The 27,645-nt window shown below is 38.7% G+C and overlaps 2 protein-coding genes across 2 annotated transcripts in view; one reads left to right on the top strand and one right to left on the bottom strand.

Annotated features, from left to right (window-relative positions):
- The window catches only part of LOC112841333 (pinopsin-like), a 69,974-nt gene that overhangs the window by 39,426 nt on the left and 2,903 nt on the right, over positions 1–27,645 (top strand). Inside the window, exon 3 of the mRNA XM_025896248.1 lies at positions 8,212–8,445. Within this exon, the coding sequence (XP_025752033.1) occupies positions 8,212–8,445 (234 nt within the window). The remainder of the gene's footprint in view (positions 1–8,211; positions 8,446–27,645) is intronic.
- ST6GAL2 (ST6 beta-galactoside alpha-2,6-sialyltransferase 2) overlaps positions 26,214–27,645 on the bottom strand; it is a 171,680-nt gene continuing 170,248 nt past the window's right edge. The window contains exon 6 of the mRNA XM_008922151.2: positions 26,214–27,433. Coding sequence (XP_008920399.2) covers positions 27,168–27,433 — 266 coding nt within the window. The 3' untranslated portion in view covers positions 26,214–27,167. The remainder of the gene's footprint in view (positions 27,434–27,645) is intronic.

The following is a 27,645-nucleotide window of genomic DNA, read 5'->3' as shown; positions in this document are numbered from 1 at the left end:
TGTAACTGTGGTTGGCAGTCTGGCCTTGGCCTTTTATTAATTGCAGGCTACTCCTGGGAGTAATTTCTTTTTGTATATTTTCTTTCACTATTCTGTAGTGAAAAAGCTTTTCTGCCATGCTCGTGCTTCCATGCTCCAGGATCGTCAAGGCTCAGTAGGTGCTTAGTCATGTCAGCCTGGCACATTTTGGATTTTCTCAATATAAAATTAAATGAATTTGCTTTGGGCTCCATTGCTTGCCGAGTAAGTTCAGGACGTTAATTCAGTCTAAATGTCAAGTGAAAAGAAATATGACTCCAGCCTGCTGAATCACCTTGTTAACTCAGTCTTCTTTTTACTTTGACCTTTCCTCATCAAAGTACAGGTATTGCTCGAATAGTTTCAGTCTTTCCAGAAGAATGGTGGAATTTTATAAAACTTCATCATCTTTTTCTCTCTGAAGTTATAAATTCACACTGGACAGGCTTCATACTGGCTCTAACTATATCAATCCCTACTTACTCACTGCACTGTGAAAAATACTGCTGTCACAAAACTCAGGAATGAAAGTATTGCTCAAAAGTGAGCTGAATTTCCAATATCTATATTTAACAAATATCGACTTGAAGAGGGTTGGGCTTGTTAGTGAATTATTGCTAGAATAGTTTGTATCTTGATATTAATTGTCCTTGACATGTGTTGGCCCTTTTGAAATTGGAATTAGAAGGAATCCTAGAGAATTATTTAAAATATCTCTGTTTCTGGCTGTAATTGTCAAAAAAGCATATATAGAGCAAAATTATGCTGTGAAAGAATATTATCCTAGACCTAACCTCTTCCTTGAAAAATAAAGGTCACATTTGGAAGTAATATTAATTTGCAGATTGAGAGAGTAAAACAAGGATCTAACCACTTGTCATGTGCATGGATGCAGAATTTCCATCCTCAGTGTGTGACATCCCAAATAGCTTTGTTTCAGCTACAGTAAGTATCCATGGAGATCATCAGCTGTGATGTGAGTGCAGTTGATTAGGAAAGGAAGGGACAATGGCCAATAACAATTGTCTGAAGCAGAAAACCTTGGAACAAGGGGAGTGAGTTGCTTAGTCAGTGGTGTCAGAGACCAGGGGTGGGGTGGCAACACTGGCCGTGGTTCTGCTGGAGGAAAAGAGCAGACTTTGCAAAGTCTATGAGAGCAGTAAGTGATAATAGTACCTGAGGTACCGTTACATGTGCAGAGAAAAGTAACTCTATCATTCATCCTACATATACATACATCTATGATGGAGGGTTCTCAGTTATCACTCTTCAAAAGAGATCACAGAGTTGGTTTGAGTCATTTAATGAAAAATTCTGTTCAGGAAAATCAAAATAAAAAGATGTTAGAAATTACTAGGAAGGGGATTGAGAGAGGCATTCCAAAAGCAGAGCATCAGCTCTGAATTTCCGTATATGCCTCCATAAGTGAGCAAGAGCTGACTGTATCACCCTGAATCCTTCCTTCCCCTACCCTTTTCCTTTCCTTTTCTTCTCTTCCTCCCCCTCTATTTTTCTCTCCTCTTCCATCCTCTCCTGTCCTTTTCTCTCCTCATTCCAGTTAGTCAACAAGAAGCTTGCTGATAACAATTGTTTTCATCTAAATTAAAGCACACATTAAGTTATAGCTACCTGATCATGTTTGCTGAACCATTCTAATCTTTAACTCCTGTATTAGATTACTCTTAGATTGCTCCTGAACAAAATCTGCAGCTGTATGAACTGATGCCTTCTTGGACACAATCAGTGTCCAAGCAGAACCCTGAAGTCCTTTTCTGAAGGGATGCTGTCAATGAAATCTTCTTCCAGTCTGTAGTCATATCTGAGATTGCCTCAACCCAGCACCTTGCACTTGGACTTGTTGAAATTCATGAACTTCCAAAACTTAGCATTTGGATAATGCTGTCAGTCACAAGATGTGATTCTTGAGGCTGTCCTGTGCAGAGGCAGGAGTTGGAATTTGATGATCCTTGTGGGTCCCTTCCAACTCAGAATATTCTATTCTATTCTATTCTATTCTATTCTATTCTATTCTATTCTATTCTATTCTATTCTATTCTATTCTATTCTATCCTATCCTATCCTATCCTATCCTATCCTATCATTTCACACAGGTTTTTCTGGGCCCACTTTTCAAGTTCCTCTGGATCCCTCTGAATGGCATCTCATCCTTCCATTTTGTCAACTGCACCACTCAGCTTTGTGTCATCTTCAAACTTGCTGGGCATGCACTTGATCTCATTGTCTGTGTCATCTTTGAAGTTACTGAAAAGCACATGTCCCAAGACAGAGCCCTGAGGGACACCACTCAACCTCCACCTAGACATAGAGCCATTGACCACAATTCTCTGGCTGAGCCCACCCAGTCAGCTCCTTATCACTGAATAGTTTGCCCATTAAATCCATGTCTCTGCAATTTGGAGATAGGAATGTGATCATATACAATATGCATGCTTAAATCAGCTACCAGGGCTGATGGCTCTTCAGTGTTACAGTGATGCTGTTTCACCTTATTTTCTGGCTGTGTATTTCCCATACCAGAAAGAGCAGGTCCAGCTACTGTGGGCAGCCGCTCGTTTCTGTCCATCCCAGCTACTGTAGGGATAGGGACACTTTGCCTGTACTCCAGGCTGGTGAGATGCAAGGCAGCTGCAGACCTCCCATGTCTGTGTTGGCCCAGTGCTGGGCTCAGGGCACGGGCTGACTCATGGGCAGGCTGAGCTTGTTACCCACAGCTGAGTGCAGTGCATGTTCAGCTCTTACACTGGAATTGGCTTGGGCCAACTCTGTGCATGGGAAACCCACACTGATGCTTTTGTAACTATTGTTGTTGCTGGGCAGGTCTGTAGCTTCCCACTTGGGGAAGATAGGAGTATTTGATGTACTTTTCTTTCTAAAACCAAACCGTTACTGCAAACCAAATGATAGCTATGCGTATACACCTTTAATCTTCCCATGCACACTAGTTCTAGAAATCACACATTGAGTAAAAAAGGTCAGGATAAAACATGAGTTGTCGATGGAAGTGACACCATGAGCTCCTTATTTAGTGTATGGGAATATATTCACTGTGTTAGACAAGTTGCTGCTAAAAGCCCCTTAGATAGTGCAGTGGAAAAAATCCTGCATCTAAGAGGATTATAGTGTTCCTTAAGTTTACAATAGGACTTCGTGGATTTTAGCAGCAATGGCAATTATGCTTCAAGGACAGTTTATAAAGCCATGAATTTTGTATTTAAAGCATCACTTCACCTTGAGGCATTAAGACATCTATTTCCCATTTCAGTAACAAAAATTCCCAATAAAGTCAGTCTTCAGCTGATAAAATATCCTTCCTATGAACTTCAAATCCTAAACTTAACAGTGACATTAAAATAATTAGCTATATGGCCCCTTGTGTGGTTTTATGGCTTCCACCTGCTGTATTTGTTGCTATTAACTCATGTGGCTCCAACTGAACAAAATGCTCACGTGCATATATGTGTAAATGCTTTGTAAAGTCAAGGCCCATTGGATTCTAAGGTGACCCAAAACAGATGTTTCTGTTCAGTCTCTGTTTCCACAGAGACAATACATCTCTTCAGTGTTCACTTATTTGAATTTAGCCACCTAAATACTGATAAAGGAGGCATTTATTTTTAAGCCAGTGAGCCCTCTTTTTCCATGATTGTCTATTTTAAACAATAATGTATTTCATCCATCCTACTGTTAATCCATAATAGTTCTGGGGTAGCTCACACTGAAAAGTAGATTACTTGAAGTGTCTGTTTCCTACAGCCTTTTAGAGCTTTTCATGCTTTGGAGGGCTTTTTTCCTGCCTTTTCCCCTTGCTTTTCCTTGAGAACAGAACCCGTAGAGATGGGAGAGGAGAAACCTCATAACTGACATTACAATCACTGCTTAGTTTGACTGTAAGGTTTAGTAGAGAGTTATTCATACCAATAAATGGAGACCATTTCTGAATTTCTTTTGTTAGGAACATAACAGAGAACAGTCTTACTTGTCTGGTTCTTCTGAAGGAAGAAGACTGGTCTTTTTCCAGTTTTTTTCCTATACTGCAGCTTTTGCCTAGAAAGTCTAGATCCCTTCTGTTCATTTCAAGAAACTGTAGTAGACTAAATGTTCAAAGATTGGCAGACTGCCTTCAGATGATTATAAATATTTCATTTGTCTCTGGTTTTGGTAGCGCTGTTGAATACTTGATTATGTCAAAACAAGCACTTATAGCTGATACTGAAAGATGCTGGCAACAAACACTGCTGCTCATAAATAACCTTCTCTTTACTGTGCAGTTTTGAAGTCTTGAAGTAAATATGGTTATTTGAGTGTAAAAAGACAGATCTAGGAATAATGTATCAGCTGTGATGAAAAAAGCACTTTGTGCCCTTATTTCCATATTGCTTGTTTAGAGTTAGCTACAAAAAGGATGTTTACAGCATGCACTATTTAGATGCACAGAGTAAAATAACATGATATTATTTTCCATCTTAATAAATAGTTGAAGAAAGAGAAACTGACTTGAAGGACAAAATCAGGCCTCCTGATTTCTAAGATGCTATCACATACATGTCCCCTACTTGAAGTGGCTCTGGTTGCTGGATAGTCTCTCCATTTAGTGGTTAATATGGATGGGATGCCATGTATTCTTCGTAACCTTTTAAAATGTTTACAGCTGAAAATGGGTGCAGGTAAAATATGAAGGAAATTCTTTATGAGAAAAAGCACATAGCTACATTAAGTAAGGAGGAGAGACTAGGGTAAGTGCAAAAAAAACCAAAACACAGGGGAATTCAATTAAAACATGTTAGATCTTCATCACTGAAGCTCCTTCTTAATAGCTAATATTAGCCCAACTCCCTTGCCATACATATATTAACCAGCTTGCCGTGTGTGATAGGAATATGCACAGTTGTACACTTTAATGCCTTACAGAGGTGACTAGATATGTGCCTCTATCACTGTGGGCCTCACAGTTGCATCTCCATCTCTGCGTACAACCCTCTCTCAGGTTTTCCTGGCGCCTGTGCCTTGTTCCGAGCAGGTGAAATGCCACCAGTATTCCCTTGGTCCTGCAACTGGCCCGCTAAATCCAGAAAGAAGTGAGCAGGGGCTGCAGTAAGTCAAACTTTTGGCTCTGGAGCATAGGAAGGGGAAGGCTGTCCCCTTGGGCAGGGCACTGCTCAGGCCTCTTCTCCCATACAAAGCCATGTGGTGGCTAAGAAAAATATTTAAAGCAGTAAATCCCACCCCAGATGCAGGTAGCTACTTTTTTTCTTGGCTGCACACTGCTCTAGTTATCTAAGTAGTGGTGTTTTATGTGTCAGGTTGACTGGAAAAAGAAGTGTTGGGTGTGTCCATGAGATGCAGTGTGGCTACAGGGTAAATCCAGACTAGAACTAATTGTGCCAGTCTTAAGCTCAGTGCCTGAGATCAGACAAGCTTGACTGTCACTGCCTCCAGCTGAGTTCTGAAAAATCAAAACACTTCTGCTAGTTCCCAGAATGAAAGTAGGGGAGAAACACTGTTTTCTCATTAAAAATCCCTCAACGACCAATCCTCCAGCCTTCTTCTTTTCTTTAAATATAGGGCTTTCCCTACATTTATACTACCAAATTTGGCAGGAGATGATCTTTGTCCTAGAGAAAACAGCTGAGTTTACAGTAAAGACATGTGTTTTCCAGCCATCCTACCTAAGTTCCATCTGATCCCAGTGGGCCAGTATTGCTTGTGCCATTTTTAAATCTGGTTTAGATCTCCTATGTATTTTAAAATATATATATACATATCCTATGTTTTCACATTTAGATTGAGCTGTACAAGCTCAGCTGTTCTAAAACATTATTTGAATCTATTTTTCCTTATCGCTATCTGATGCTCTTCTATCAGCTGGATATCCAGGGAGGCATTTCCATTTGACTACTGAAAATACAGTGTAGCAATTGTGTTAAAATGTCCAGTAGTTTTAAAATAAGAAATAGAATTATTTAATGTTAAAATGTCTACTGCTTTTTCACGTGCAGAAGTGTTATCTTTCTGTAGGCTACATGAACTTGAGCTATATTTTGCTAGAGGCCTTCCAGCATCTATAAACAGAAAATTTTTAAAGATAACACCTTCTAAAGGTAGGCTACAAAGCTGCAAAGGCAATGCAGCCTTTCATCAAAAGTGTATGGATAAATATAGTACATGATTTCAAAACTTCCCCTGCTAAGGAAACAATCTAAAGATGTGAAAACAGAAGGATATGTGCCAAAATCACACCCATAGTCACTCCACTTTTAAACATCTTTCCTTCCTTTTTTATGATCTATATTTTATGTGTGCAGAGGGTAAACTCTTGCAAACTCCTCAAGACAGAGATATTATCTAAACACAGAGCAAAAATGTGTTGCCTGATGCTTCTGTGTATATTGAAGATCTTTAGCTGTGGATGCCATGGCTAACTGGGGCTTTGCATTCCTTGATTAATATTTAACTTGTAGCATAGCTGCAGCTCACATGGAATCCTGAATTCTTCAGTCAGAGAAATTTCCCATTAGTCATGAAAAATTTAGTTCAAATAAGCAATACAGGATTGGACCATTATCTATTATTAATCCTTTTCTCAAGCTAAAGTAATTATGAAATAAACAGGTTCCATTCTTAAAAAAAAAAATAGTCCCAAGTCTTTTCATAAAGGATGGATTTTATTTTGCAATTGCCATTTTGCAGAAAACCATTACAAAATTAGACAGGAAAAATATTTCTTTTTTGGGGGCAGACTGGGTTTGTGTTTGTTTTATTTACTTTTAACAGGAACATTTCCACTGAAACTCTGGATAGAACCAACCATTTTAGAAGCCTAGAGTCATAGTTAACTAAAGAGTGTCACCATGTTATTTTGCCTTCATATGTACTTAGCACAGTAACTATATGTGTTTTTAACTCACAGTCTGATACATAACACATACATTATGCAAAAATACCTGTACTACTAAGAGGTAGGTAAAGCTCTGACTATTTCCACTGCATTAGCATGTGCATGTTATGTGTCAGGCAACAGATGACATTTGACTGGGGTGGTTGGTTCCACCTTTAACTGTGTTCTATTCATTTACAGAATTGTGCACATCAGTGTTCTTCTTCATCAGCCTAAACCTATTCATTTAAACCTTTGTTTTTATTTTTTTTTAGGTAAGGTGAGGTAAGGTTTGTGTGCATTCCATTAGAGGAAGCTGTCTTTTTGCTTATTTATGTTTGTAGTTTTACATGGATTTAGTTCCCTTGGAGCATTGTTTACTCTCAAGTACTGCATTCCAGAGGCAAAGAGACCTTAAAGTGGACATAAATTATACTTGGCTGAGTACAAGACTCAGTCAGTATAATTTAAACTTTTGAATAGTGCCTGAAATTCTGCTGGTACATCTGGATTTGCTAAACACACACTGGGGGAAAGTTGAGGAATCAACCATAACCTCACGAGACCAAGTGTGCTGAGTCTCCATCTAGAGTCAGTGGACAGAGGCTGCCTCCAAGATGAACCTCCCTGCAGATTTTGCTTTTTTCTTTGTTGGCTGCAAAGATGCTTAGGGAGAACCAGCTTTGCTATTCTGGAGTTAATATTCCCGAATGTTTCCTAAGAACTTTTTAATAATCCCTATAAAATAAGGCTAAGTACCCAAACGTTATCTATTCCCCACCCAATCTTATGCTGACTTCCATGTCCTTTCGATCAAACCTAATGTCCATCTCACAGAGCTACCACATGGGAAGCTTGCTTTTAAATAATGCTTGTGTGTAGTACTGAATGTGCATTCTGTGTAGGGAATGAAGCTTGTTCCTCACTGTTACCACCAGTGTGCTCAGCCATACAAACACACTGGAAGAGTGTTCCATAGCTGTCTGCAGAAAAATGTATTCACACCAAAGCTTAAAAATAAAAATTGGCTGTTATTTTAGCGTTTGCTCCAACCTCCACTGGGATTCTGGTTTTTACTGGTATGCAGTGTGGTCTCTGCAGGTCTTCCCCTAGTGCCTGATGGAGATGATGGAAGTCTTCCCACTGCATTCGATCACTTTCAGGTTTGTGTTTGTTCTGCTTCTGGAACAACAGTGTTGATTGTCATTGCTGATCCAAGACCAATAGTCCCAGGTTGTTGATGCAGTCAATCCAACAGCTCAGCTTCTTAAATTCTATCTTTTTTCATCTTCCCCTAGGTTGGAAAAATCCACAAGAATGCTGCCCGCAAAAGAGAATACTACGTACTGTTCATGGTGATCACTACAGTTATTTGTTATCTTGTGTGCTGGATTCCCTATGGAGTTATAGCATTACTTGCAACATTTGGTAAGCCAGGTGTTGTGACTCCAGTTACAAGCATCATACCTTCCATCCTAGCAAAAAGCAGCACTGTTTGCAATCCCATTATCTACATACTTATGAATAAGCAGGTAAGACATATATTTCTTCTAAATTGTATTTTCTTCAGGGTCTATCAGGCATTCTTGACCGTTGTGACTACCAGTCCTAGAGATGTGTCTTTACAAGAAAGACATTCAAAGCTTGTCCAAGCAATACTACTGGAGTCTTGGGGTGGAAGTGTTTGCAAATAACAACATATTGCTAGATAGGAAGAACAGAAAAATGCTTGCTTATTGAACTTGCTTGTGTTCTTTTGAAGGCACAAGGGGTATTAATTTGTGTGCTTCAGTGTTAGTTGCCAAAGGTATTTACAAGAAGAATACTCAAACATTTGGTGCAGTTGAGAAGTGAGAGAAAAGATAGACAAGAAGATGATGGGATTTCATGAACTTGAAAAAAAATAAAGGAAGACGCCATTTGCAAATACCATTTTCATGATAGATCCCCTTGAAAACAAATGTTCATTGCAGTTTCTGTTTTTGTGGACTTCTGCATTCTTACTGTTAAATTCCCAGTTCAGTTACATGCCAAAATAGATAATGAATTTTGTCTCATGAGGACCAAGGCAAATTCTAAAATGCCTAGATCCAGTTCAGGTCCTTCATTTCTGTAAATGTCATTTTCAGTACTCAAAATGAGCTTCTTAATGCTTCTGTGTTGATAATTCTGACTCTAAAGTTTGATAATGGCAGTCCTGGAAGTTTTAAAAGTGTTTTGCAGTAGGAAATCTGAAAAATATGTATAGTTTATGAAAACACCTTTTTTAAAATTAAAATACATGTTAGAGGTTGTTCTCAGTTTTCTTTTGTCATTATATCCATTACACTATTACAAAGCAAAGAAATACCCTTTATCTTTTCTTGCCCAGTGTATGCTGGAGCTTAACTTAATATTTATCAACATTATATTATGGAGTTGAGGCAAGGGAGAAGTTGAATATAACAGCCAAATATATTCCAGTTTTGCCACAGCCTGAGATCATTCTTGGTGTGCTTCCTCTAACCCAAAGTTCTTAAACAACAAAAGAATCTATGCCTGGAGTTTGAGGGAAAGATCACAAGCAAGCTGTGAAACCTCCCTGAAGTCAGAAGGAAAAAGTACTATTGCCTTCCCCAAGACCAGGACTTCATTTTCAAAGTCTGGTCTGAGCTGATGTTGAAACAGATAGAGCATTCCATTTGAAAAATACTAATGCAGAAGCAAACCAGTAACTTTTTCTCCTTCACCTTATCTTTTATAATTTTTATGGAAACTTCTCAACAGCATCTGTCTTGCTTCTTTATTCTCTGAGCACTTTGAGAACCTTGACTTCCAGGAGATCATCTGATTGCACTGTGATCACTGGAGCAGGCTATAACATTGATCACAGGTACATTTTGGCATTGTCTTTACACATGGAGATGTGACAATCCTGTCTTGAGGAGGGGAGCTTGATCAGAGTTGGGATAAATACTTTTCACTAATAAAACCAAAATGATAGCTAATGTCCAGCATTAACCTGCAGCTCTCCTCTGCTTTGCCACTGTGTATTAGCAGTAAAAATAATTGGTTTGAACTGACACTGAGAAATGTGCTTCACTCAGAAAGGGTGAAACACATCCCTTCATCTGTTCCTTTCAGAACAGGAACAATAGTAACACCCTCATCCAATGTGTCAGTGGTGCTTTTGGCACCTCAGCTACTCTGTAGTTGTTCTCACTCCTTTTTTTTTGTAAATTTAACACCTCAGCAAAAGAAGTTGTTAATCTTCCCAGTTCTCAGCTTTCCTGGTCTTCGTACTTAGCTGAGAATTGTCACAGGAAACTGGTGTCTCCCAGCACAGAAATTATCTGGTCTGCATTTTTCCCAGCCCTCTCTTTGCAGATGTGAGATACCCACAGTAGGCTATTTAGTCCTGCATCTTATAAATACACTGAGAGCATTTGGCATAATTTTTAGCTCTCTATGCGTAAGCTAACTTTTTTGCTCTGGGACATGCCCTCAAGACTGCAAATGACATTGTTTGACTGCATCTGTAGTGTTATCTTCCAGCTATTATAAATCTGTGAGGAGTATTGTGGAACTATCAGCCTCTGAGTCAGCCTCAAAACTCATCCTGCAGAGCACATAGTTAAATTAATTCTCAAGAAGTCCCTGAGTCTCTTGCATGGTCCTGGAACTCCAGATAAAAAGTTTTGTCTTTGCCATTGCCTACTGCAATGACCTGAGGTGATGAATTGTTTAGGAAAATTATAAATTTCTTTCCAGCTACAGGAACTCCCTCAGGTGAGGTGTCCTTCTTCATCTGCTGTTCTCCAGAAGGACAGAGATGCACTGTTTAAGCTGAAAACCACTGGTCAGATTACAAGACCCAATCTTTGCTGATGTAAAATAGACTTGCTTCACTGCTGCTCATGAGCTTTTCACTAATTACTTTCTTATTTTTAGTAGTGCACCTAAGTTTCCCTGGACTACTGAAACTCAGGTTAGCACATCTAGTACTCTTTTGCATATTACAATTGAGAAGAAGTCCACCCAAACCATGTGATCAGCAATGTGCTATTTCTGGTGTCAGAAAGTGCCTCTGAGCAAAAGTAAGGAGGGAGAGTGTGAGGAAGGAATGTATTAGATGTGAGTATAAGTCCATAATTAGTGATTTGATTCCTAGTCTCTGTCTTCTTGCATTAAAATCATTGCACTTTTATAAATAGAAGGTGACCCTGTCATTTTCCCCAAGCATTTGGAGAAGTGATGCCGAAAAGAATATACACACTCACATGAAAGTCATTAATACTGTGCCCTTTCCAAATTTATCATATATTGAGGGATGCTGGGTGAGGGAAAAATTATATAGAAAGAATGGCAAAACAAAGCCAAATACAAAGACTTAAATAATAATAGTGATGTATGTAAAGAGTGTTCCTCAGTGGGACCTGGGCCCAGCATCACACCCATCAGACACCTCCCAGGCACCTCCATGGTGGCTGTGACGGTCCCCAGGGAAGCTATACCACCACCACCTGTCTGTCACCTAATAAATGGCTTGCTACTTGGGGCAGCCCCCTCTTCCAGGGCCTTTGTGGAACTTCCCTGCCACCACATGAGGAACGAGGAGTCCTTCTTTCTTTAATGGTAATCTATTTGTTCTCTGTATATGCAGTTTTATACCAACCCTTTTCAGTCCTTCTTTATCTTACCTGATGCACTGAGCAGGGAGAAATGCACATGTGCTTTGGGAGAGATATATATGTGATAGTGATAAAAAAAATAAATAATGGTAACATTTATCCACTAGCTGTATAACAGCTATATTTTCAACCAATTTTCATGTGGTATTGTGTAGTTTTCAGTTTTTCCAACAAAATTAAAATTAACTTATTGTTAAAGCTGGAGGAATATGTAGGTAATTTAACATTGTATTTAATCCAGAAAGACAGTATACAATGCAGGGACAATTGTGCCAAACCTCATTTTATACATAAATTGGAACACACCTATTAAGTCCTAGAAAGAGACTCTGTTTGCTTCTAGAGGTTTTGCTTCTTTACCATAAGAATCATTATCCTGTTATAATTTTTCATTAAAATTCACACAGGTGTCAATACTCATAATCTGGGTGTTTTTTATCTCTTCACTGGTAGCTTGGCTGACTTTGGGTAATTAATAGTCCAAATAGAATGGCACACCCAAGCTCTTAAGTCAAAAATGGGTCAAGTCAAAATGATCTTTTACTGCAAAATACTCTACACTAAGTATGATACTGTAGTACATTTCAGAAATGTTTTGACTTTATTTCTCTGCCAACACGTAGCGTTATGACTTTTTAAAGTTGAGGGGCAAAGAGAAAAAAAGTCTCAAGGGCACCTTTGCTGCTATCATAAGGCATAATTATATTTCACACAATAAGTTCAAAATTACTTTAAGAATTTCTCTCTCAGCTCATGAGAAAAAGATCAATTCAGGTAAATGACTTGGGCATTTAACTAGGGTCCCAAGCAGCCCCAGCCAGCCTTCATGCTGCCCCAGGCTACATCCTTGGTAGAACCTGTCTGAGTATGTTGACATGAGCTTAGCCTTGTCCTGCCTGTCCTGTGGATGCTCGGGGCAGGGACTGGACTGGCTTCAACATCACAGAAGGTTTAGAACTTGCTTCTTCAAGACCCAGGGCACAAGTAGGAAGCAGGCAGCCAGACCACCTCTCATGCAAGCAAAATACTGAATAAAGTTGGAAACTAATACACGTGAATGAACACAAACACAGGATAAGCACATGTGTTTTAAATTATATAATGATTTACGATTTATGGCTAGGGAATGCACTAATGCAAATTGCATCCAGTTAAAAGATCCTACTTTCTGGAAGACATAGAAAGTGAAGGGCAGCAATATCTCTTTATATATAATTTCAAACAGCATCTAATATATTGATGTCACTTCCTGCATTGCTCTTTCCATAGCACCAAAGAAATGTGAGGATTCATGAAAGTGGGAAGAGACGTCCACATTAGACAAAGGAAATGAATGGGTCATTAAGAGATCATATCCATTCTAGTGCATTTTCCTTGAGATTAGCTTAGAAAAGAAGGACCATTGTCTCAACTGTTTCCTGACAACCTTGCAGGCAATTCTGGTCAATAGAAAGGGTAATAGTCATACTTATCCTAGAGGAGATAGGGAAATCAGTGTTAACCGCAGTGATTGAATGATATGAGGTTAACATTGCTGCCTGTTTGGGAGGTAGCAAGGAAATATCTGTAGATGAGATTTGACATCTAATATCACTGCCATCATACAAAAGGCAATAAAACAACAAACTGTTTAAGGATTCAAAGAATTTGTAGGGTTGCACATCTCAAATTTTCTCCAGTACAGGGAAAACAGCTTCAGTCAAATTGTTTGCACTTGCCTATAGTGATCAGCCTATAGTTGTGCTGGCAGTTTCAGAACATCATTTACAATCAGCTGTTTTTCATACACTTCCATCTGTAATATTATACCTGCAGGGTAGATTGATAGATAACAGAAGTTTCCAGTATCCAGAGCTTACTACAGAGCAAGGAATGTGGTATGTTCACGGCTAAATAAAAGATGTTCGGATTTTTGTAAGCAAGGCCCCTTGGTAGCCTGTTTGTCCTTGCAAGTAGACATCAGCAGAAACTCAACCAAAGTGGTATTTCTTTGCTGTCTTCACCTACACATCTATCTGCAAGGGAGAGTCTGGATGGTCAAGAGCTCAGTCAGTCCTAAGAGAAATGCAGGGAAAAAATGGATGAAGTATTAATGATTGGGCTGTTTCTCACTTGCCACTACTTTGGTGTGATCTAGAAGTTGTGTGAAAGTACTTGGCATTTGGGTTTTCTTTCCTGAATTAACTTCCAAGTTTGGTGTGGGCAGCTAAGGTCCTACCAAGGCATACGTGAACAACAGGCAGTCTGAACTTGAGCTACTCTTCAAAATGGCATTGCCAAGCCACACTGAACAGATGTCACGGGATCTTCTGTTGCAGTGACCTCAGCTGCAATGCCAGATCAGGGATCAGACTGAATTTTAGCCCATGCCTTGGTTTGGTTAAGGTCAAGCATTAATTTAGCCTCAGAATTCTAATACATTAGAATTGAATTGAGATATGTTTTTCTATAACATGTCCATGTTTTATAAGTAGGACTCCAGATTTGTACTTGCTACAATTTACCATTTCAAAGCTGAATGCAAGCATAGGTCCTCTGAAGAAAACAGAATGCAACATTCTCTAATACTATGCAACCTATTAGATAAAGAATTTAGTTGCTGTATGAGGACAATCAAATTCAACAGATGAAAAAGATTTGAAAAAGTAAGCATAACCCTGGAGGTGACAGAACCTCTAATTTTCCACTCCTGTTCAATAATTGAGTAATCTCTTGTCTTGTGGCAGTGGCATAATACTAAAATCTTAGCCAGAGCAGGATGTTTTTCTACATATTGTGGCAGTTAAGTTTACTTCTCAGAGTTTTACTGTGTGTACCGGGCATATCTTTGCAGTCATGTATCTAGCTAACAATTCAAGCAACAATCTTTTCAGATTAGATGGATGGAGAAAAAACAAAATGAGTTTTCCTAGACAGAGAATATTTTTCAGCCTTCATGTAACCTCCCCTAAACAAATACTTTTAATTGAGTTAATCCTCAGTATCCTTGCAAAGCAGATGATTATCATCATCCTAGTCTTACGGCAGGAGAAATTTGAGGATTAAAGGTTAGATTAGTGCTCAAACCCTCCTGGACTTGCTTGGCAATTCTAATTCAGATCTGTAGAACTTTATTTTATGATTTAATCCTGATGTCCTTCTACCTTCAGGGCAAAAAAGCTGCTGTATTCAAAGAAATAATGGTTGCCACAGTAGGGAAAATACAATATAAAACTGTACTGGGCCTCTAGTTCATTAGAATAATTCCCTTTTCGTTATAAACTGCATTATTTAGTGCAATTGAGAAATTTGGCTGTGTCCAAATGAACATACATTTGAGGTTCACTGTCTTTTGAAGTAGAAGCTGCTACAGAGCTTTGTTCCTCTGATGTTTAGTATAGTAACTGCTGTCAAACTAAATTTATTTGTAGACAGTTTATAAACCTTTATTTCTCAAAGAGTCCTTCTTCTTTGGTAGTTGTCTTTTCTTCATACTGGGACACCATAAACACTTCACTTTCTGTCCCCATATTGCTAGCATGAACTAGTTTAGTTTCATAATCTTATGCTCGAAACAACTATTCAAATTATAAGCCTTTTGGTAATCATGCTTGGGACTGTGTATTTCATCTGGGAAACCTTTTAGGCATTCACTGGATGTTAGTAGAGGACCAATAGTTCAATGTAGTAGGAGTTATTCTTGTTTTGAGTTCAAATTCTGAAGATAATAATAATAGAATTAAACACTGCAAACCAGACAGAAACAAGAAATATCAGCTCTACAGTAACTTCTTAAATCCTTTATCTAAATAAGAATCAGACTTTCAGAAATGGGTTTTATAGAAATATGCAGGGGTCCACTACAGTGGACAATACAGTACAGCTATTGTATACAGAGTACTTATTATGGATGGCCTTGCTTCAGATGTAATGTTCTAACCTTTTAGGGAAAATACTCAAGACCTTACAACTCATCTAAGGCTTTTGTAGTACTTCTGTGTTTGCTGGCTTTAGGCCAATAGGAATGCACTACAAGTAGGATCCAAAGGTTAACCAAAAACTTTCTACCTTCACCACCCTTTCTCATGGTGAGCATCAACTTCAAAATCAAGGAATTTCTATGTGAGTCAGAAAACAAGAACCAGACACTTTTGTGACTTGTTAGTCAATTTCCCAGTAAAGGATGTTCTTAGTGTAAAATGTGGCTCCTGCAATATTAGAACCTGTTAATTTTGCCAATTTTATTTTCAGCGGGGGAAAAAGAAAGACATTTCAGGCCACATCTCCATGCTTAAGCCTCTAAACCTTGGTTCCTTTCAAATGTATCTTCAGTGAGAAACACTGTCCTTCACCCAGGCAGATCAAGCTCTCTTACCAGACTTCATCCCTCATGCACCAGTACAGAAACAGCAGTGGCTCAGAAAGGGGGAGGACAGGCAGCAAAATGTAGCCCAGCCCAGAGATCTAGGGGAACGGTCAGATGCATAGGGGAACAGTAAAAATGAAGCTGAACTATACTTCCTTGAAGTCATCTACTTGTAATGGGATATTTTGACAGTCCGGTGTTTTGTTTGGAATTTTTTGATAATTTGTTTTGGTTTTGTCTAATATAAAGTAGAAGAATTAAAAATTCTGTCAGAGCAGAAATTCTGATTTCTCAACCTAGTGGGTTCTACTGTTGCGTTACTTACACATGAAGCCAAACAACTGCTACCAAAACACAGCCACAAATCAAACTGCTCTCAGTAATTTCTAATTCTGTCTTGGATAAAATCAATACCTAATAGGCTGCAAACCAAGATAAAGGTAAAAAGCAAGAAAGACTCAGTTCCCATCCCTTATATCCACCACTTACCACACTGCATCTCTAATTGGCTGGAAAAGTGTGAGCTGTATAACAAGAGCCCTCACCCACCAGCAGGATGCTTATCTGGTAATTAAAAGGTTGTTCCACCATTCCTGTATCAGAAAACTTCCTGTATAGAATACATAGAAATTGATGGAAATATCATTTTGGACAACAAAAGCTGTAGCAACAAGGCGAGTGGTATGGGAATGTGGGGGAAGAGAGGACTTGTAAGAACATATGTTTTAGCCAGATGCATAATTAAATAATGACAAGGAAGGCTCAGTTAGTAAAATAGCCAAGAGCTGCTCAAGTTTTGGGGGGTGTGTGACTGTTAGCAGAATGTATGAGTGACAAACCCTCAAGCAAAAAGAGTAACTCACAAGGGAACACAGCCAGTGGTATTCTACTACAAAAATAACCTTTTGGAAATATGGCTTTGGATTTCCTTGTGCAGTGTCCTGGGTCTCAGCCTTCATGAAACTCTGTGAGGAACATCTGGAAGATCTGTTTTCCCTAAACATGCATTATCTGCATAGCTAAGGATAGGCAGCTCATAACCTACCACAAAAAAAACCAACCAACCAAAAAGACCACTAAGATCACGTTTCTATTTATTAATGTACTATATTCATAGCAGGATTGGGGCATAAACCCATCGTAGTCAGTTGGAGCCTTTCTTTTAATCCTTGTGAGCTGATCTAGAGTTCATGGGTCAAGAACTGCCAATACAGCAAGAAACTGCAAATACAGCATACTGACTATGACTAAATAAACACATGCTTTTCAGGTGTCAAAATACTTCTTGTTTCTTACGTTTTGAACTTTTAGCAAAATGGGAGTTCTTTCAAAATTATCTGGAATCACTCATCCCGTATTACAGTAATAATAGAGCTGTCATTTCTCCTCATGAAATAAAATGTTACTGTAGGGACTGGTAAAATTGCTCCTGCCTCTGTTAGTGAGGATCCATCAATCACACTGCAAAGCCCGAAACAATTCTAACTTAAGAAATTGGGAATAGGAAACAGAGGCAGGATCCATTTTCTATTCACTCAGATTCTTTGCCTGTTCTTATTCCTCATGTTGCTTTAGAAAACTCTTCTGAAGTTTCTTTTAGGTAGGAGCAATTAACTTCAGGTATGCTACTTCTTCTGTATACTGTATGGGATTTAGAAGCTCTGTTCAAGGCCAGAGAAAAGTATGTGTGAGATAAATATGACAGCTGGTCTATTTTTCCTGCAATGACAAACCCAGTTAAAAGCAACAGTGCTGTCTTAAACCAATGTGCATTGAAGATGCAGTAGCATTGTTAGTATTTGCTTTCATGTGCATAACCAATCCCTTTGAAGCTGAGCAGCCATGCCGTTCACAATAAAGTATGGGCAAAGAAAAGTTTCTCTCCATTTCCTCTAACAAAATAACAATCCTCACTTTATAATCCCTTCAGCTTTCATCTCTCACTTTGTGAACTTTATATGAGAGAACATGTTTCATGAGGACTTAGAAAGAGTACTTTAAAAGAATTATCTGATAGTATGCTATAACTGTGAAAATAAGGTAATATTTCTCAGACATTGGTGTATGCTCTGTTGTTTCTGCTTTCCTTGTTCTTCTACTATGGAACAACTTTGCTAGTATTATTTTGGTAACAGCTGTTTTCTTCTCATCTCTACTTCTTGGGATGCTCATTAAAATACTTAATGGCCTGATAGCTACATTCAGCCCCATGCATTTGTAAAGTCTAAATTAGGTCCACCAGATAGTTTATAGTTTCATTTCTTTGGAAGAAAAGAAGCATTGGAAGTAATTGAAAAAAACCCTAAACCAACACTTCCAGAGAGGAGTATTGCTAGGGAAGAAAAGTAATGTTGCTTGATCCAGTTGGAAGTATCAGCAAACACTCCTGTCCCTTCTTCTGAAAAAGCAGACTCAGAAACAGGTCCAGAGCAGAACTTTCCCCACTTTTCTTTTCTGGTCCTCTGCCTGTACATCTGTTCTCCTCATGCTCAGGATATGGCATCTTATATGAACCTCCTGGCTCACATGCCTCATGGGCAGTAAGGCTGGGCCTAAGGGTAGACCTCTGGCATTTTTAGCTTGCACAAGATGCATATTGCATGTTTCTTGACATAACTTGCCAAAAATTTTTTATGCTGTCCTTGTCTTAATCCAAGCTAGATACTTTGGATCAGGAATGCCACCTAGTCTACAAAAGATCAGAAGTCCTGAACTCTGACTTCTTGAGGCATGTTCACGTTATGTTTCCTTGAACTGCTATCACTAAACTATGCTTAAAAGATAAAAAATGTCTTCTAGATTTGTAAAAAACAAAACAATCCAGAATAACCCAATCCTCTTCCATTATCAACACTCTGCTCATCCCAGCCGCAGGACCTCACCTGCACAGGGCACATACCTGCTACAATCTGCAGCAGCAGCGCAGGATGCAGTCAGGACACCATATCCATCAGTACTCCAGGACTGAAGGTGTAAAAAACCTACTATTTAGAAGGTGGACTAGCAAAATATTTTAATCAGGAAGCTCAGTTGCAGTCAGACAACTGTCTGGGAGCAAGGTAATTTACAGCAGCTGACACAGCCTGGAGTCAGCACTGGTAGCAATTTTCCCCTCTGGCTGCTTCCATAAAATCAAGGCAGCTGTGATGCCTATTGCCTGCCCTCCTGATCCCCTCGGGGTTTCTGGAGTCTTCTCACAAGCATATAAGGAGTTGTTGCTACAGTAATTATCCCTTATCTATCAGCATCCTGTAATCAAGAGGGTATTTGATATGTATTTGTCTATGTACAGACACAGGTCACCAAAAGAAATCGGTTTTCTTATTTCAGTTATCATACAGATGACTATAGGCACATAGAGGAGGTTGTTCACTTTAATTTATGAGGTTCATATGTTCACAAAGAAGCTGAGCCCAAGCAGAAGTGTTCTTAACTTTACCATAGTTCTTCACTGGAAGATCACATCCCAGCAACTAAACCTGACAGCAGCAATATGAGCACCAACAGATGAGGTGGGCTTCTCTCCAAATGCACAGGAAAAAAATAAGAAAACAAAATGCCAAAACCAAGTAAGCGACTATTAGGAAAAAACAGCATTTCTACCCATCTGTTATGGTACATGCCCATCTTCTAGCTGTTTCTTTCTATTTCCTTGGTGTCTTTCGTAATTCCTTGTCTCTCCCCCTTCTTTCCAATGGACCTCGTTCTTTACTTTTTTAATTTTTAAGGATCCAGCAATCACACCAGCAATGATTCCTTCTGTGATTTGTCATAACCTACTATGCCAGTTTTCTGATGTCTAATCTGCCTCCAGTTTAAAAAACCATATTGTATTACTGCATTATAGTTGGTTCCCTGTCAGTTTAATATATTCAGTTAATATTTCCATCAAACTTAGTAAGTATTTACTTAGCATATTTTTAGAAAAAAGAAATAACAGAGCATGCACTTCTAAGTTGCCTTGGTTATCAAGGCATGAAGATCAGGGGTCAGACTATACTAAACTTTCACAAAAATGCTGTAGTTTCTTTGAAGTGTGCTCTCCAGAGTAACTCACTGGTGTAAGAAAGTAGAATCTAAATGTTAAAAACAAGGAAGGATAACTATATGAAGTAAATTTTGAGGTGCAGCAGATAAAACCATGCTATTCTGATGAAACAATCAAATTATATACTTGCCAACCCAGAAAGATCAAGACACCAGGAGAGCTAGAAGTCCAGCCAAACCACAAGTGTTAGTGCACTGCTGATGCTGATTGATGTAGTTCCACAGTAAGACACTGCTTAATGACTGCTGCAGGTGCAGTTATCTGCAGAAGATGGTGGATGTGATTTCAGTTAAAAACTAGCTCCCTCCTTGTCTAGCTGTTCTTATCATAGAATCACAGAATGGTTTGGGTTGGAAGGCACCTTTAAAGGTCATCTAGTCCAACTCCCCTGCAATGAGCAGGGCCATCTTCAACTCGATCAAGTTGCTCACAGTCCCATCCAATCTGACCTTGAATGTTTCCAGGGATGGGGCATCTAACATCTCTCTGGGCAACCCGTTCCAGTGTTCCACCACTCATTGTAAAAAATTTCTTCCTTATATCTAGTCAAAATCTACCCTCTTTTAGATGAAAACCATTACTCCTTGTCCTGCTGCTACAGGCCCTACTAAAAAGCCTGTCCCATCTTTCTTGTAAGGCCACTTTAAATACTGAAAGGCCACAATAAGGCCTCCCCAGAGCCTTCTCTTTTCCAGGCTGAACAACTGTAACTCTCTCAGCCCTTTCTCAGAGGTGCTCAAGCCCTTTGACCACTTCATGGTCCTCCTCTGGATTTGCTCCAACAGGCCCACATCCTAATTACATCCTTATGTTAGAGGTCCCAGATCTGGATGCATTACTTCCAAGTGGGGTTTCACCAGAGCACAGTAGAGGGGGAGAATCACAGGTTCATGCTGCAGTCAAGACAGTAAGTCGAATTAATCATCCTGAGACATGTCTTTCAGCTGGATCACAACAGGCAAGCTAATAATGCAGATAAACAGACCAAAATACCAGTATTAAGTTTGACCTGTCAGTAGAATTATGCCCCTAAGAACTGCTCAAGTGAAACACAGCTGGTTTCTATGCATAAAATGATAAAAGATCCCTCCATCAAAGGCATGTTGTTCAGACCAAGGCAGCTCAATTTCAGGAATAAACCTGAAAGTGAGTTGCCTCCAAGGCTCCCTATCAGAAAGGTAGTGTCACATCTCCTATAGCTGTCACTGCTAAAGAATAGTGAGTACAGCAAGATGTTCCCTGTACCCCACACAATATAGTTCAAGGATGTCAACCTCCTACTGAAGTACAGGTTTGAATGGAGTGAGACAAGAATGTCCTCTCTTGTTATAGACAGTGAAGTTGACTGAGCATTTTAATAGATGGAACACAGTGATGATGTTTTGTTGTTGTTTTTTAAATGAAAAAAAACCAGTAAAACCAAAGTTGATGGATTTGAAAAGCATCAATCAGTTGCTCTGTTCATGCATCCCAGCATTCCGTTTATCCCCTAGTGTAGCTCATGGTTCTGAGTTTTCTGAGAGGTGTTACTTGCATATTATGACATACAGTAATTATCCCCTCAACACTGCCTGCCAGGACATGGTGTAATACATAGGATGAGCTGCACGATTACTGGCTGCCAGGAGCATACACAATGGCAATCCAACTTTTATCATTTCACTAATGTGTAACTAGCTTTATTGTCAGCATGGACTCAAGGTGACTCCCTGGGATGAAAACACTGACTAGCACCTCCATTGGCCCAGCTCTGGCCACTGCATAGTTGAAAGACTACCAAAAGTAGCAGAATGCCTCACATTTAACATATGTAAGCAGACTTGTAGTGGTTGAATTATATGGTATCATCCCAGACTGAATGACAAGTTACATTTTCCCTTTGTTAAGTTGGTTTTCATTTTAATGAATAATTTATTAATAAGTCTGTTCTTTTCTCTTATGAGAATGGATTCCTTGAATGGGTGGCACAGCCATTTAGCTGAAGTTTACCAGCATTTCAAGTATAGCATCAAATCATTGGAGCGTGACCTCCTTAAATAGGTCTTGACTACCATAAGAAATCTACTGCCAAATATAGAGCAGTAGGGTGAATATATTCTCCCAGGGAATCCTAGTGCACCTGCTCAGGTACATATGTTCATTTTAGAATAAAGCTGGCTTTACAATATTTGCCACTTTTCTGTAGTTTACTGATAGCTACTTGTCAGCCTCGCTGTCCATTTCCATTTGAGATTTCACTGAAATTGTGGGCAGAACTGACAGGCACCTTCCCTCTTTTGTTCCACGAGCAGTTCAGTATCATTCCTTTAAGGCAATATGGAAACACCAGCACTCGTAAACAAATGAAAACAAATATTTTATTTACAGGAAAAAATCTGTACACTGTGCATACATAAAAATATACAAAATCATAATAGAAAATATAAAAAGTGTTAAAATGTATACAAACACTGCTTAAAAATGTGACTCCTGTAAAATCTTAAGCTTTGTTATTAGAGTACACATTCATTTAAAAAAATCATCATATAAAATAAGTCTCAAAGCTATTAAAAAAGTACACAGTCTATATTTGAATAGTTCAATGACTACATATTATAAGAGTGATGAGATGATATAAAGAAAAGTAAGGCTTTTACACACAACTCTTATTTCAAGAACAAAATTCTGAATCTGATCACTAAGCCAGAGAGAAGACATCTACAGTGTCAAAATTCATTCAATGATGCAGGTATGCCCGGACATGGGCTACATTAAATTTCAAACAATTAAATCAGGTATCTGCTTTGTGCTGGGAAAGATTCAGTTGCTTTCTAGTGACAGGCTTCTGAATTACCTACTTGAAAGAACAATTTCATTTATTCAATACAGATCAACTTTAGAGAGCATGAAGGGAAAAACAGTAGCCATTTATCTTTGCAGTCAATTCATTTAACATTCCTTTCATGGTACATTTGTGTCACTGTCCGAGTGGCATTTTCCATCCTTAAAAATTGCTGAAGAAAAAGGAAATTAAACCCCCCACTATGGATTGGTCTACACGTGTGTTTAAATTTCTGTTTAAGTAAATCAGTCTCTAAAATGACTGTATTCAGTCTGTACAAGAGTGTGAATGTAGACACTTGTCTTCATTTAAGAAAAAAAACTGTCTTGGTTTTCCTGACATTGGCAACTTATAGCAAAAAATTCAGAATTTGGATCTCTTCACCAAAGAAAGTGTCCTGACTAAAGACAAGCAATGCTTAACTTAAATTTGTACAGTAGTAATGTAGATTAGAGTGTTTATATCACCCTCCTTCCTCTCCAAAGGTACATTATTTCTTATATAATGTTAATGTCAGTGAATTTACCAGAGTTTCCATGGCATAAAACTGCACAGCAAGCTAAAAGAAGATGTAGTAGTTTAATCCAAGGAATGACTGACTGAACTGTGAGTTTATGCTGTAGTAACCTTTAGAACTGTAGAGAAATAGAACAATATAATGTTTTTTTCTAGCAAAAAGATTTTGGCCCAAAATGAAGCAAAAGATTTTTTTTTTCTTGAATAAACAGAAGAATACCTTGATTTAACCATCCAAAGGCTGAATGCATAAAATGATAGAGCACCACAAGTTAGAAAAGCTATAGAATTCACAGTGGGGAAAAAGGAGCATAATGAAATTCAGCATAAACTCAGCACATTTCCTTAAGCTGCTGCTGTGTTTCTGGTTTGTTTCAGCTAACTTCAGCTGTTGTCCAGAGCACCAGGGCACAGCAATGAGGCTCCACAGTGTTTGAAGGCAACTTGTTCCTACTTGTCAGTAAAACTCCATACATTTAAAACCTGCAACAGGTTGAAGGGAGCTGAGGGGTCCAATAGCAGAGGCAATTGCTTGGCTGATGATGCACCTCACAAGCTGGGTTTGTGCAAACCTCTCTTGTTTACAGTGCTGTTCTACTCTGTTAGTGTGTGACAACCACGCTGGAGAGCTACAAAGCCATGCCTGTATATTTTCCCCAAAAAGCCCCATGATCTTGGTGAGAAAATGCACTTCCTCTAACATTCCTGCATTTATTATATAGATATAAAAGCAGCACTCTTCTATTATTTTTAAAAGATACACAGTTCACGCTCATTGTTTTAAATTTACTGAACACAATTCTTTGTAAAGATCTCTCTTCCCTCACAAGGGATGGGAACATGCCCATTAATGCAGAAATACTTGGTGGGCTCTTATAAAAGCAGCAATGCCACTGTGACAGAGCGTAAGCAGTGGTGGGGGGAGCACTCCACAGGTCCTTTATGTTTCCCCTTTATTTCTGCCCCTTCTCCCCTTGCAGCAAGTGGAGGTGAGTGGAGGTGAGCCCTCAGTTAGCAGTTCAAACACAGATTTTTTTGCAGGCATTACAATTTCTCTGGGATATAGTCTTTCAAACATTAAGTAAAAAATGCTGATATCCTCTTCTTTTTGTCAGAAAACTCTCTCTACTGTCTTAACAGCAATAACTTGTGAACTTGCACTTGTGCCAAAAACCAGAGGACAAGAGAAGGTAGGAGAGAAAATGCTCTTTAAGCAACTACAAGGTGTTTGACCAGGTAGACCAGTGAAACATCACAGTGGAAACCAGTGTTGGGAAGCCCCACCAGGGATGCTTATTTTTTAAAGATGGCACCCCAAGTTGGTCTTCCTCCTCTGTGAGCAAGCATTTGCAGCACAACTCTGCAGCATCTTCTGAGGTGATGTTGCTGCAGCACCCACATTTGCACTTGTGGAAGGAGGACTGACTGCCATACAATAAGGATATGGCAAAGAAAAGATTTTGGCTGTGAGGGCTTGAATGTGCAGTCCAGTAAATTAAAAATATATAGTTCATCTTGTAACATCTCATACCTGGTTCTCCATTGGTATATAAATGTAATAAGTAGGTATGCTTAGCACTTGTTAGATGAAACTTTATAATTTCCCTTGTTCTGTACAACAGCTATGTTGATTATTCTGACAAATTTTTGAGGGAGTAATACTACATAATCCTGCTGTGAGTAGTTGAGCAATGCAGTTAGTATTTTTCTTTGCGAAAATCAAAGTTAAAAGTTAGTGGTTGCAGGCCAAAGTGATATTCATTTTTTTCCTTTGGAACTTGAGAACTTCCTGCTTATTGAAAAGTAGCATATTCACTAGTCTTAGAAAGCTAATCAACTCCCTTCTTTTACAAACATGTCATAGCTAACAGTGTACAGCAGAGAGAGAGACCTGTTTGATTGCACTGTTCAGACTTTGAATGTTTTGCAAACAGGGTACCAAACATATGGAAAAATAGATTAGTTCTATGTAGGTTATCTATTCCCCACACATTAAGTAACAATGTTATTAACTTTAAGAATAAAAGTTGCCACCATATATAACATTAAAAAGAAATTGGTATGTAATATATCCAGAGTCTAAGGCTAATATAAGTAAAATCTATTCATTTTGACATGTACCAAAATGACTTATGGACATAACAATCCATACAGCACAGAAGTACAGTTATTAGATCATCTGGACATAATTTTTGTCAGCAAGAATCTTAAGATCATCATAAAGCCCTAAAAGAAGGCTAAGTCCTATGTAAAACACACATTCTTTGTTTTGGAAGAAGGAAAATAATGCTTCCCAAAGAGCAGACTGAGAGAAGAAGGATTTTGTGATTATACTTACATTACAATTGAAGATGAAATAGTCATTAATGTTGTTTGCATTCTTTTGCCTTTCTGGCAAAAGTCTTTTTGTTTAAGTCAAAAAACAAAAAATACTTTCCACCACAACCACTCAGCTATTCTTTTCAATGTTTCTTTGAGCTGTCTGCTTTTTTACTGAATGGATATGAGTAGGATATAGCTGTGCTTTTGTGTACACACGTTCCTGCTAAACTTACTCTAAAAGAAAGAGTACAGATGTGTGGGAAAAAAACAAAACAAAAAACTGAAAAAAACCCAAAACCAACATTTACATGCTGCTACTTAGAAAATCTGAAACAGAAGTCTCAGAAAATAAGGAAAATAATGTTTTAAATATATTAGCAATCGGGCATATTTTTAGAAATGCCTTAGAGAATATTCTCATTGTGTGTTTTGAGTGAAAATATCAAACTATCTCCATATGCAATCTGTAGTCAGGCTTTTTTGAGGCATTACAGCTTCTCTGGGGTATAGTCTTTCAAACATTAAGTGAAAAATACTGATATTGTCTTCTTTGTGTCAGAATGCAATAAATTGTGATTAAGTGACTTTGATTCAGATACCAGTGAAATACTTAACAAATAATGTCTGTATTCCTGTATACTATCTTTGTTGCAGAAAGGTGACCCCCTCTATGCTTGCTTTCAGTGTGATGTGTGAGGGCTGCACAGCCTCCCTTGGCTTTCTCTGGATATTCTGTATTGTGCAGACTGGGGGAAGGCAGCATGCCCATCTCACACCTTCCTGATAATCCTTTAGTTTCTCTTCCTAAATGGGTTACAAATACGTTTGTTTTTATCTAAAGAAATGAGACATTTCTCTCTTCCCTCTGCAGACAGTGTGAGCATGGGAGTCTGGCATGAGAAGTACATCCAGTAGTTTAATGGGTTTGGCTGTGTGTACAGCCACCTCTGACTGCACTGACTTCACAGCGACCGTAAGGCCCCTGTACAGCTGGAGGCCTGTAACTGAGCCTGCATATGAGCAGGCATTAAAGTCTACTCCAGTTAATGACTGCACAGCTTGGAGTAGCAATTACTTCATTCTGGGAGAGTCTGAAAATCTTACAAAGCCATGGGAATCACTGCATTGTTCAACTGGCCGTTCTGTACATACATGAACAATAGAGGCTGTTTCACAATGTCAGGTTTGACAGTTAAATAAGTTCATTAAAAAAAATTACAGTCTAGCATATGTGGCATAAGAGACCACCGACAAATTCTGACACTCACACCAACAACGATACATTATATTTCTGCCTAAGTATGTCCTTTGCACCTTCATGAGCTAAGCCTTTGCTTTTTTTCCTGTAACTATTTGCAAAGCAGTAATAAATACTCAGGCTCAGAAAAGAAGTATTTCTCATGCCTGCTACTTAATTACAATTTATAGACTCAAGACTAGATTGGTCTAAGATACGTTTTTTCAAGTATTCTCTTCTTGTTTATAGTACGACAGTAGTACCTTATTGCACATTGTTTCTGAAGGACTTACTTCTATAAGTGTGAGAAATTTCTTTTGGGGCACTTGACAGCTTTGAACCCTGGCAAAATGACTTTCCCCTTCCGATACAGATCATCCTGCAAACCTTTGTTCATCCTTTGCACCAAGAGCTTCTCATAGAGCAGTGGATGGTAGGCCCCTAAGGTACAAGCTGCATCGTAGTAGAGTTCATGGTAGTGACATAGGTCGGTCTGCCGGACTGAAGGGATGTATTCGTACACGTGTACTTCATTACACATGGACATCATGATGAGGATACCTGGAGCAAGAAGTGAAAACAAAAGTGAACCCCAGGTTTCATTTTCCTTGCGGAATTTTTCCTGCAGTCATCCAATCTCCTTTTTCTTTCCCACTTTCCTTTGTTGTTGCACACCTTAAGTACTAACTCTGTAAAATCATTAAGAGAAGCAATAGTTCCTTTTATTAGAGCGGCTTTCACTTGTTCCTGATACATAAAGATTTCGATCCCTA

This window comes from Manacus vitellinus, unplaced genomic scaffold (assembly GCF_001715985.3).
Source record: "Manacus vitellinus isolate BGI_N305 unplaced genomic scaffold, ASM171598v3 scaffold_7_pilon, whole genome shotgun sequence".
NCBI classification, from domain to species: Eukaryota; Metazoa; Chordata; class Aves; order Passeriformes; family Pipridae; genus Manacus; species Manacus vitellinus.
This window is presented reverse-complemented; position numbering and strand designations above follow the sequence as displayed.